Source organism: Microtus ochrogaster, linkage group LG4 (assembly GCF_000317375.1).
Source record: "Microtus ochrogaster isolate Prairie Vole_2 linkage group LG4, MicOch1.0, whole genome shotgun sequence".
In the NCBI taxonomy this organism is placed as follows: domain Eukaryota; kingdom Metazoa; phylum Chordata; class Mammalia; order Rodentia; family Cricetidae; genus Microtus; species Microtus ochrogaster.
In genome coordinates this window covers 300,269-312,714 of record NC_022030.1, presented here as the reverse complement: position 1 = coordinate 312,714, position 12,446 = coordinate 300,269, and the positions used below count along the sequence as shown (strand labels likewise).

General features: G+C 37.4%; 1 protein-coding gene across 1 annotated transcript in view; it reads right to left on the bottom strand.

The window, feature by feature from the left end:
• The window catches only part of Lama2 (laminin subunit alpha 2), a 337,962-nt gene that overhangs the window by 180,367 nt on the left and 145,149 nt on the right, over nucleotides 1-12,446 (bottom strand). Inside the window, 4 exon segments of the mRNA XM_026786227.1 lie at nucleotides 471-605; nucleotides 8,433-8,550; nucleotides 12,009-12,142; nucleotides 12,232-12,420. Of these exon segments, the coding sequence (XP_026642028.1) occupies nucleotides 471-605; nucleotides 8,433-8,550; nucleotides 12,009-12,142; nucleotides 12,232-12,420 (576 nt within the window).

The following is a 12,446-nucleotide window of genomic DNA, read 5'->3' as shown; positions in this document are numbered from 1 at the left end:
TCCCTCCCTCCCTCCCTCCTTTCCTCCCTCCCTCTGTTCCGCAGCCCTTTCACTCCTTTCTCTCCTATTTGAAACACTGCATATCGAAGTCAAGACCTCATATATACCACAAGCTCTCCACTATCCAAATTCTGTAAAAATTTGGCATTGTTTCCAGATTCCATAACAAAACTCCTACTCTTGCTTATAATTATGAAATAACTCAAGACCTAATTTTTGACCCATGCATTCTCTTGTGTCCTAAGCTGCTATCATTCTCATCTTTTGAAAAGAACTGAGCTTTCTCCATCATAATTTTTTCATTACATCTTAAAATGACAAACATGATAAGCACACTTCCCCCTGGTGTGTCCTATTTCAAGCACACAGTCACACTTCCTGCAGATGAAACGGGCCGCTGGGTGGAGGACCTGCGAATTTGGAAAGAGACGTGAGCCACAGGTCTTTTCCATGAAGCTGCAGGTGCCTACCTGGCACACTGAGGTCTCAGGATCACACTGGCTGCTGTGTCCATTACACTGACAGGGAACACAGGTTCCTAGAGTTGGTCCAGGAGTCCGGCCACCTGGCTCAGAACGCAACCGGTAAAATCCTGGTGCACACGTCTAGAAGAAAAGGAAAGCAATTAGGAAAGCCACAGTTGCACTGTTGCTTCATCCATACCGAAGGTCTCCAGTGATTTTAAAGATGACCTTGATCCACACCCCTCCATGTGTATATGTGAATTTGGAGAGCACCACTTACATAATGCTGCTAGGTCCTTCTGTTCTCAGATGCAGGCAAACCCTAAGTGCCAGATTTTAGCAGAGGAAAAGCTTTCATTTGCATCTTATGCCTTTAGCCTGCGAAGGCATGAAAGTGTCTTTTTATTGCGAGGTTTATTTTTAACTAACATTGTCATCATATGAACTTACAACTCCAGTGTCCTCAACAGCCAAAAGCATACTTCTCTGAGATTGATGGATAATTGCCAAATGCCCAAAGAAACTCAGCAAAGCAAAATAATAAAAATTTCCTAGGCACATTGTTCATATAAATATGGTTTAAAAATTACAAAAAGAAAAAAATTCAAAATAACAAAATATCTATGTATCTTGAGACCATTAGGTCACTCATAAAATTTATCTTCTCCTGATCTGTATTTTCTCATTTTGCAATAAAAATCCAAAAACCCACAGAAAAATGCTGGCAAAGTTGACATATTCAAATTCAAGAGTTTCATCTTCATAAAGGTTTTGTTAAACAAATATTTCAGAAACATCACGGGATTTCTGCAAAAAGGGCATCAGCGTGAGATGAGAGTAGTGCCTTGTATTCCAGGCTCAATAGTCTCACTCATCAGACAGTGTCTGATTTTTGATTAAGGGGTAGGCAGCAGTTCTCAGATGCCACTGAGGATTGCAAAGAGGCCGTTTTACCACCTTGGTTAAGTAGAATTTTCTTTCTTCCCTTAAAACCCCTGCTCTTGTTGATGAGAGAATGACAGCTGGCTAAGTAGGGCGAACATGTTTTACCAAGAACTTCCTAATGCTTGTACATGCTTTTGATCTGGCCTAAGCAGCCCAGGAGAAAATATACAGAAATCCCACAAAATAAGAAAAAAAAAATCAATACTCAGTACTCTGTTGGTGTTTGTTTTGATTTGTTGACTGTGTACCTCAATTAAGCACTTAATTAAAAGTCTCTTGGCTTTTATTAGCCTATAATAAATTCTGATGAGATTTAATGTCTTCAAATTTGAGCAAACTAAAGGAAGATGGAATCTAGTAGTCAGCACACAAACAAACAAATAAAAACCAAAACACAAACTTTGCCCATCTTCGATCTCATGGAGTATACAAATACATACATATATATGTATATATATATATATACACACACATATATATAATGAAAACATGTGATCATGTTATTGACAATTGAGGCTAATTTTCATCATTGTTACAGAAAAAGTATAGAAATTACTGCGGAAGAATTCACCGAAGCGTAACTCAAGGAACAATTGCCGGTGTGTTTAAAAGAGGGAGATGACGCACAGGAGCTGTGGAAATGGCACATGGGTGAGACATGGCACACAGGGACGATGGAGGTGTCATATGAGGGGATGGGGAAATGGCACACAGGGGCTGGGAGGTAGTGTACAGGAGTCTGAGATGGTGACCCAGGGACTGCATAGGTGTCTTATTGGATAAAGTACTAATCACCTAAGTATGAGAACAGCAATGTGGATCAGCTGAACTCATGTGAACGTGGAGGGTGTGGCAGCCGCTAATTAACCCAAAGCTGTGAGCTTTGAGTTAGTGAGAAGCCACGTTTCAACTGTGCGATCTAAGTGCATCTCCCTCTACGCTCGTATGCACTGACACATGTGAGAACATGCACAAAGAAGTCTCCACACACTGCAAGCACACACATACACCTCTCCTTCCTACCTCAAAATGGTGCAAGGTACAGACTGCTACAAATTGTTACTATACTGACTTGAATAAGTTTGCATTTTATTTACATGGACCTCACGTTTAAATATCTTTCTAAATATTGTTATTTTGTTGGTTTATTTGCTCAGGGTTTGCCTGTGTGATCGTATACTGTGCATAGCATGAAAACTATGAAAATTGGGAGGAATTTCTAAGATCTATTTTAGATCCCCACAAACAAACAAACATGACTTCGAAGAACAAAGTAAATAAATTTATACTTCATTGATTGAGGAAATTAAGTTCAGTGTCCCGGGCAGAAATATATTGATAATCCTGGGATGGTTTGTATTGTAGTCCACCAGGTATTGTTTCTTATTGTGACTCTTTTTTGAGCTGGCAGCAAGTAGCCAGCAGTGTCACAGCCCAAGTTCACACTGAGTTCTCTGAAGAATGTTCTAGGCCTTTCCTTTGGTTTTCAGCTCTCTGGAGAATTTTGAAAGATTCTGATACTTGATTCCACCCCTGGAAATTATAATTGAGTTGGTAAAGAGAAGGATAGAGAGATGGATTAAAACTTTTGGGGAAGGTGTAAGTAGTGGTTATGGCTAAGGGTCACAAGCACACTCTTCATTCTGTCTTTTCAAAGTGTGTCTGAAAAGGCTATGTGAGTTTTTTGGGACTGGGGCCCAATAAATATGGGAGCTGTGGTTTCAAAGTTGGTCTTTGTGAAGGGTATGGGACAGTTATTGTCTTTGTGATGTGGCTTACTCATTCCACAAGTCAGCAGTTGTTTAGTTGAAATCTAAAGTTTCTTCTTAACAGTTTAATATTGCATTCTGATGGGCTGTATTACTTGACAAAGGGAAAAAAAGACTATTTTTCATTGTAAGAATTGGAACATCAAAGAATGTTTAAAAGAACATGTTATATTTATTTTTTCTTTTTTTAATTTTTATTTTTATTTATTTATTTATTGAAGATTTCTGTCTCTTTCCCACAAACGCCTCCCATTTCCCTCCCCCTCCCCCAATCAAGTCCCCCTCCCTCTCTTCCTGAATCCTTTTGTATCCATTCTTTCCATTAGAAAAACAAATAGGAAACAAAAAAAATATGAAGGTGTTTTTAAAATATTAATGCTTCTGCTCTCACTGAAAAAAAAACAAAACAAAATTCAATAGCATTAGAAAGCTTCAATTAGGACAGAAAAAGAACTATTTTTAAATTTTCTTTAAAAGTTCTTTTAGAACCTAAAGAAGGAGTTAAGTAAAGCTACTAACTTCCTCAAACTTCATTTTGTTAGATTTTCTCCCTCTTACAGTTAAAATTCTTCCAAGAATCTCTTCCTATGTCTTTAAATTAGGCAAAACTCAATTTTCTTCTGTTCTCTTTTTATCTTTCCTTTCATAATATGGCATTTCTCCAAAATATTGGAATCAGATTTGTAGAAAAATGTCAGGCAGTAGAGCTAATAGAGCGAAAGAAGAGCAGTGAGCCAGCATGTCTCGGGGCTGCTCAGTACATTCCTCTCTCCTGGAAGACAAGGGAAGTAGATCCCTGCAGGTGCCAGAGAAGACACTCTACAGCAGATCTCTGAATGGCCTTTGAACACAGGCCAACAAAGCTTGAATTTTTATTCTGACCCATATTACATTCTATTGCACACAGTACTTTGAGTACTACTGGTCTCAATTTCCTGTCCTGAAACTCATGAATCTTTTATATCATAATATTTGAATATAAGCTAATTTACATTTTTGGAAACAAGTTTATTTCGGTTCAAATGACAGCTTGGCTACTGCATAGCTGTGTAATGTTGGGCAAGTTCCTTTCCCTGCCAGGGTCATAGTTTCCCCACTGGGAACATGGAGATCATAAATAATACTGTGGTGTTGATATAGGTAGGCTGTGAAATGTGTTTGAGATTGATTATGCAGACAGAGTAAGTATGCAACAAATCCAGTTTTCTTTTTTGTAGAGGGATGTTACAAGGATCATTTAATCCACAATTTAATGCTTTCCATAAAATTAACATAAGTGCCATGTCCTAGATAAAATTTAGATGTTGTTGCTAAGAATAAACTAAAAATAAAGGCCAGTCATGATTGTTCTAAGTTTCTCAGGGGGAAAAAATAGGCAACACAGACCATCTATCCATAACACATCCCTTAATGTTTGGAGGGATAACCATGTGCCACAAAACAATGCTTCAATCAACTATATACCACCAACACAATAGTGGCCTCCCAGGTTACTTTGTATAGGAAAAGAACAGTCATTTTGCTGTGTGTACAGTCATGCCATGATGCTTACATAGGGTTGGAATTCCCTAGGGACACAGTTCTCACATGTGTTTCCACCATTAAGGAGGACAAGCCTGCATGTACACAGTCTTTGGGTCTCTCTCCCGCAGGCCACGCTACCAACTTGACAGAGGACCCCTCAAAGGAAGTACGCATGCGGAAGGGGACAAGTCTTTTTCTACATTATGAATTTTGAATTTTATGACTTTCTAATAAGTATACATTGGGGATTTAAAATTTCCATTGCCCAAACTGACAGGTCCTGATTTACCAAATCCCAGCACAAGATCATTCATCTGTGATCCAGAAGCCTTACTAAAATAAGGCCTGCCATGAGGGATTAAGAGACTGGAACTATCAACATATCAACTAGACATCATATTTAAACATATCAACTAGACATCATATTTAAACTTCTGATCTCTATGATGTCATTGCAGAGTGTCATAAAGCCAATGTTGAAATATCATAGAAAATGGTGCCTGCATGTAACATAAACTGAATTTAAGTTTAGGTCATAATCTTCTCCCTAAGCTACTGTGGAAAGCAGGCTAAGCAGAGTGGTTCTGTAAACAGGTATAATGCAGCAGAGTGTGCTTTCATTTGACTTCTAAAAGAAATCTAGTTCCCACTGTCGATCATAAATCATAATAATTAGGTATTTTAAGGACTAGAAATTGTGATGAACAGATCTATAGTGTCCTGCCACTCCAGGTATAAGGCAAAAGTGTAGTATCTTTGTAAAGCTGTGCTTTAAATGGTAATACTTGACTCTGCCATCATGCAATCTCTTCTTGTCTAAAAATAGAAATGAATAGCTTACCAATGTAAATATCTATCAAATTCCACACCTTTGGTGAAGATGTTATAAAGGAACCATTTTGTGTATTCATAACCCAAAGCATATGTTACTGGAATGGGGTGGATTATTTCAAAACTGTGCTTACCTCTTGCTTTGACGATTAGATTTTATGCCTGGGTAATTACACTTTAGAATCAAAATGAATTATAAATAAGATGTATAATGGATTAGAGGCAACGGGATGTGGAGAACATGTCAGGTATCTTATTATGAGAGATCAGCTTTTATCTCCATAATCTCCCCACTAAATCCTCACTGTGAACAGTGTCTGTAAATTGGATCACGAGTGGAGCTCACAGGACACAAACAAAGCTTATGTGGACACATTCTAGGTTTTTCTTAGTTTCTTTCATTTTCCTTGATTTAATTTGTTTTAATTCATGTTTTCAGATAATGGCAAGTCATAAAATCAATGCTAAAGTGTGTTTTACTCCTTTTAAAAGCCTCTAAATCCCAATACAAGCATTGAACACGAAGTATGTAGAGGTACGTAGGTTATACTGAAATATTTTCATGATCTTCCATAAATTTTTGTTGAAAAATGAAGAGACTAATATATGGAGAGAAACTGAGACATAACATCTTTCTCCTCAAGATAATTGAAGGTCAATCTTAATTCTGAATACTTTCTATAGGAAAATTACCTTAGTGAGTTAGAACTTTCAGAATGCCAACCTTATAGCTCAGGTAACTACATAACATAACAGTAACTATATATAATAATAATGAGCTCTGTGACAGTTAAGGGATTTGGCCAAGGTCACACAGCTTTCCAGCAATGCAGTCACACAATGAAACAAAATTCTATCTCTTTAGAAAAATTGAAAGTTATCTCTGTCCTATATGCTTTCATCTTTCATGCTTACTAAAGATTTGTCCATTTTTAATGTGCACATTGCCTCATTTTCCAGCCATATACTATATATGTTTGGAAGGCCTGTGTAGATAATGTAACATTTTGCAGTGTGTAAAAATAGATGCACAAATCTACATGGGAAGTACAAAAAGACAAGATCTTCTGGGTAAACCGGGAGCATGGGGACCTTGGGAGAGGGTTGAAGGGGAGGGGAGAGACAGGGAGGTGAACAGAGAAAAATGTAGAGCTTGATAAAAATAAAAAAAAATTATATGCACAAGGGAAACTAATACTTAAGAAAGACATGGGTTATTTGTCTATTTATGATATAAAATTGACTTATTACAATGAATATCACCTTTTAAGCAGAGGATGGAGCTACCTCAAGGCATTTCAGTCACCTTACGAAGTTGTTCTTTGAACAGTAAGGAGATATACAGTGGTGGCTAAGTTGAACAGCGTTGAGTTTACAATGGGATTTTCTTCCACGAATTTTCTTTTCTATTAATCCTTGAGGTGATTCTCTCTGCAAAAACCCTAGGATCAGCAATAAACCAGCCAAAGTGCTTGAAGTGGTGGACTGAGGTAGGTATCACAATATTCAATTTCTATTGTTCTTTGCACATGCCATTTCATCCTTAAGAAACATGTATTCGATACTTTAATTACATTCATTTATTTATTCATTAATTTGTGTCTATGTGCTTTGGTATGTGCATAACACAATGTGTGCATGAGGTTGGAGGGCAACCTAAGGAAGTCTGCTCTTTCCTTTCACCATGTGAGTCCAGGGAATTGAAGAAAGTCAGGTTTTGAAGCTTGGCAGTAAGGGCCTTTGCCTGCAAAGGCATCTCACCAATCCATATTCAGTATTTCCAAGATGTATTTTAACTTTGACCTGGAGTCATGCATGCCATTCTCAACAAAACTTCCAGATCATTATTTACAAAATAATCAGACTAAACTATTTGTACTAAAAGTATTATCAGTACATGGACCTATAATTAGTTTATGTGTTATAGCAACAACTCTTAATGAGTAACATTGACTACAAATCAATGATACATGTGTTAGGTTCACAGCTCATCCAATCTTCATAAGATTCTTAAGCTGTAGGAGGAAGAGACATCAATGATATCCAGCTACCATGCAAACCGCACCAACTAATATGACTAATGAGAAAGAATTTGGGGTGCAGCAAGTTCCAGAAAACTCTTTAAGGACAGGCATTAAACTAGGGCTCTACAGAAGGCCAGATGTGGAAGACCAGATGTGATATCATTAGTTACTCAGAGAGTTGATTGTTTACCATGTCCAACCTAAAGAGGTTTAGAAGCCTATGCAAGCCCTGGACCATGATAAAGTTTAGGTTCAAATTCAGCCCAGTTCCTTATTTCTCCCAACTTTCCTAAATTGTGTTATTCCTTTTACAAGTTAATATTTGTAGAAATTGATTACACTACCAGATAGTATTCGAAGGAATATCCTATTAAAAAAATGTTTTTAAAATTGTAGTGACTGAATGATAATAGCACTGTTGGAATAAATTTATGTCCCTTTGAGAAGACTATGTTGAATGTAACAGCCTACTATTTAGTACAGAAATTTTGTCTGTTCTATATAAAAACACTCTCAAAACAGATATAACCATATCTTATAATCACTGAAGTTTAAATGCCTCTAACTGCTCAGAAATGGTGCCAAGACGATAGATGAGTTATAACAGACCAGCCTTTTGAAACACTCTTATTCCCCAAATGTGACCTAGCTTACAAATCTCTTTATTTTTATTTTATCAGCTTTTTCCCTTCTGTTGCGATTCTTTACAAGGTAAAGATTCGTTATCATGTTGCCCCCGTGTTACGTGCTGCGTGTGAAGAATCAAGTACACAGACTAAGAGTATGGAAGTCAAGGGCAAAGGGGGTTTGGGAAGGACTCCCATTTGGCTCTGGAAGGGAGCTGAGCTTAAGCAAGTTGGTGATGGCTGGCTTACCTCACAGGACATTCCTGCATAGCCGGGAGGGCAGTCACATCTTTCTATCAAGTGTGCTGGTGGGCTTGCTGCAGTTACGTGTCCTGGTTCAGCTACTTCCATAGAGATTTCCGAAATGCTAGAAGCAGAGAACAGAGTCCATGATCACATGGCCACATACAGCCTCTCAGAACGACTCAAGCCTTAAGGAAGAACCTCCTAGGGTTTCTGCCATATAGGGAATTTCTTTTGCTTTCTTGTTTTCAATGAACCAAAATACATATATTTATCAAGGCAAGGTGATATTATACATTGTAGAAAGGGGCCATCAAGCTAATAACTACACTGTTTTGGAGCTGTTTAGCTTCCAGGGGCTCAGTTGCCACATCTGATTACTACATTTTTATTTCCTCTAAGTCTGAGATTATGGATTAGGAAAATATCCACATAAATCCTAAGGAGTTTAGTAAATTGGATGTCAGCTGTCCTGTTGAGAAGTTATTATAAAGATTTTTTTTACCCCCCAGTTTTTAAAATAGGAGTAGTTTCATGCAGACATGTCCAATTAATTAGACATTTATATTCATTCAAACAGGCAACCCAAGGTCACTCTCTCTTAGAACGGCTCCTATAGTCACAAGTGAAATTGCTTTTAATTTACTACTTTCTTCCTCTGGAGCCTCTGGGTGTCCTTTCAAGAACTTTGGAAAGCCTACTAGAAAACAGTACAGAGTATGAGCTAACCCTGATCTTTAAGAAGATAAAGAGCTCTCCAAATTAATACTTTATTGGCTTTATTAGCTAAATCCTTCAAGTGACTTAATTCACCCATCCTATTGGTGAGAAAGAAAATAGTATATCCCCAGTGAATCCACTGGCACCTTTTCATTAATTTGAAATTATGCGTTAAAATATTTATGCAGTCCATAAACCCAAACTATTTCATGACTGACTAACTGCAACACGAAAATGTTCTGCAAATAAACTTTTAAGTGAAACACTGAATAGTTTTGCCTCAATAAAAGGCACCTCCAGTAGCTTAAGGAGGTTTAATGATAAACTTTATACCAAGCATAGGTAAGTTTTATTGAATTATGAATGAATGCCCATGCTGGTGTCACGAGCATTTTGATCTACACTTGGGAGACTTTATGAAACCAATCTTAGACTAAAATGCAGATTTTGCTGTCTCCTCGTTAGAGTAGCACAATGGTTATGAGCTATAAACAACCACTCCTCTCTGCAAGAGAAAAACTTGTTGCTTATCTGAGCAGCCTTCTCCCTACTGAACCCCAGTGGGACTCCATAGCTACCTCAGGAAGATACCAGCATCATCTGACCTTCCTTCTCTTGTGTGCCTGTGTATAAGATACAGTGTTTAAAATTCTAGAGACTCTTGAATGGTGGCAACAACAGATAGTTCTACCACAAATGTTTCCTGGGTGATTAGAGGAGCTCACACGTGGGTGAAAGGTTAGAGAGGTGAGATGGATGGAAGTGTAACGGCTTTGCTTGTGTCTGGATATGGCTTCTGTTTAAAGTGAGTGTTGAGTTTTAGAAGTTACTTCCTTCAAACTACACATGTAACTCTTAAACTCTGTTTCAAACACTGCTATGGTTCCTGCAACAATAAAGATGATGAATTATATTTTCCAGGGTTGGAGTCATTCTCAAGTTTTTAAACTTTTGTTAGGATTCCAATGTCTTTATTTTATTTTATTTTATTTTATTTTATTTTATTTTATTTTATTTTATTTTATTTTATTTAGAAGTGCTCTGCATGTCTACGTGCATGCAAGAAGAGGGCAACAGATCTTGTTATAGATGGTTGTGAACCACCACGGCGTTGCTGGGACCTGAATTCAGGATCTCTGGAGGAGCAGCCAGTGTTTTTGAGCACTGAGCCATCTCTCCAGCCCCCACTGTCTTAAGTAACCAAGTGAGGTGATTCATCTGCCTCTCTTGCTTTCTTGGCAAGCTGAAAACTTGAGTTTTGATGGAGTTTAGAAAAGGTGATGGATGGTGAAAAATGAAGACAAAACTGGTCTTATCAGTTAGACTAACAACATCTCCTCTGAACTGACAAGTTCTTAGTGTGGTGTGCAGGAATTTGCAAAGTAGTCTGCTTGCATATCTAATATGCAAACCTGCCTTGGCTTCTATCACAAGTGTACATTTGCTATTCTAAGGTAATTAACAATATAGGTGGTGGCGGGTTTTTTTTTTTTCAGCACATGTTTTTATTTGTATGATAAACCAAAGGAGTAAAAATGAGAAAGTGAATTTTGGTTCATGATTTACTCTTTCACTGAGAGCCCCTTTGTCAATGATATGAACAACATGAATCTTTCATTAGATAGAAATGAGTTCTCTGGGTGATCGTGTGTATGCTGAGCACAGTATAAATATCTAAAATGTGGAAATTTTTAGATTTATTAATTTGACTATGAGAGGCTTCCTCTTTTTTCTTTATTTTCTCTAGCATGGTGTATTTGTTTGTCATAAGACGATTTTACAAATATGTATTGACTCCATGTTTTTTCAGAACATGAAAGAATATAACATGTAAAAGAGACATTGAGTTACTGAGTAAATTCAACACAATGTTCAGCCTCTGCAATAAGAACTTAACTCTATCGGTGTGAGTTCTCGTTTAATCTCATTGGATGATCCTTCTACTAGTGAAGATGTCTCCTGGACCCTCTACTGTTCTCCTTATTCTACATTATTTTATTCTATCCTCTCTCTCTAGAATTGCTACTCTTATCACAGTCTGTAAACATGTTTAGCTATTTTTCAAATGGAACAAACATCCTTGATTTTTGTCACTGAGGTCATTCTATCATTTTATAATCAGTGTCATAAAAAACAATAGTTCACACTTTTAATATTGGGTTCTTTGAGTCTCATTTATTTTTTAAAACTTTGAGACTATTTCTGACCAAAGATAACAGTGAAAGTTAATACTGGAAAAAGCACCAGTATGGTCCTAAGTGTCATTCTCAATGATGTTTGTATTAATTGGCCTCTTTGGTTCACATAGAAACACTGAATTCACGCTTGAAGTATTCCCAGTTTGGTTTCCTTGATTTCACATGTATTTCTTTAATTAACCCATGTTTGGTTTTTTTTAACTATAATTTTTAATCATCTTATATCATGCTAACCAGGGTAAATGGACATATGTATTATACTAGCATGGGCAGAGGTGCGTGCTCAAGAATGAAGGAGACTGCGATAACTTGGCCTTGACTACTCACCTTCATGTTTCAAGGTCAGTGTTCTCCATCATCTTACTATGGATTCACAACATTACAGTTGATACTAGGCAACCCTCATACGTGCTGTGTTTAAGTTTTGTCTTGTGCATTAAACTTTCCATGACTAATGTAGGTTAGACTATTGTTCTTATGCTGCTTATTTTTAGGGGCAAACTATGGTGTTTTCTACCAAGTGACCAGAAGCCTTCCTTGGTTTGTCTTCTTTCACCTTAGTTCCAAAGTAGCCACTAGCTGATTTCTCGTCTCGTGTCTTCCTGACCAGCCCCATACGCACCAAAACCCGAATTTAGTTTGAGTACTTTCTTTTTTACTTTACCGGCTTTGTCTCACAACATTTCCATAAGTGGCCTTGATAAGAATATAGTGAATATCATAGAGTATATCCAAGAAGTCTTCATGGGTCACGGTTCTAGTGATTCGAGGATCATCACCATAATATTTCCATTCTTTCTGTAAATAGCAAAAGAGTCTGTTGCGATAAAACTGAATTTAAAAATAAAAGCATCAGTATCTTTACACCAAACAACTACCAAGCTTACCTCTGTCATTTCGATTTCATGCCTTGTCAGCTGGCCAATGAGAGGGGCAGCCATATACCTGGTGATAATTCTAGCGTGAGTAGGAGTCCCTCCTCGAATGATAACTTGAGGTTTGTAGGTTGAGAAGCCTGTCTCATCCCGAGCCTCAAAATAGATTGCATACTTGAGTTTACCTCCGTAGGCCATCAACTGAAAAACAAAATAGAATAAAATGA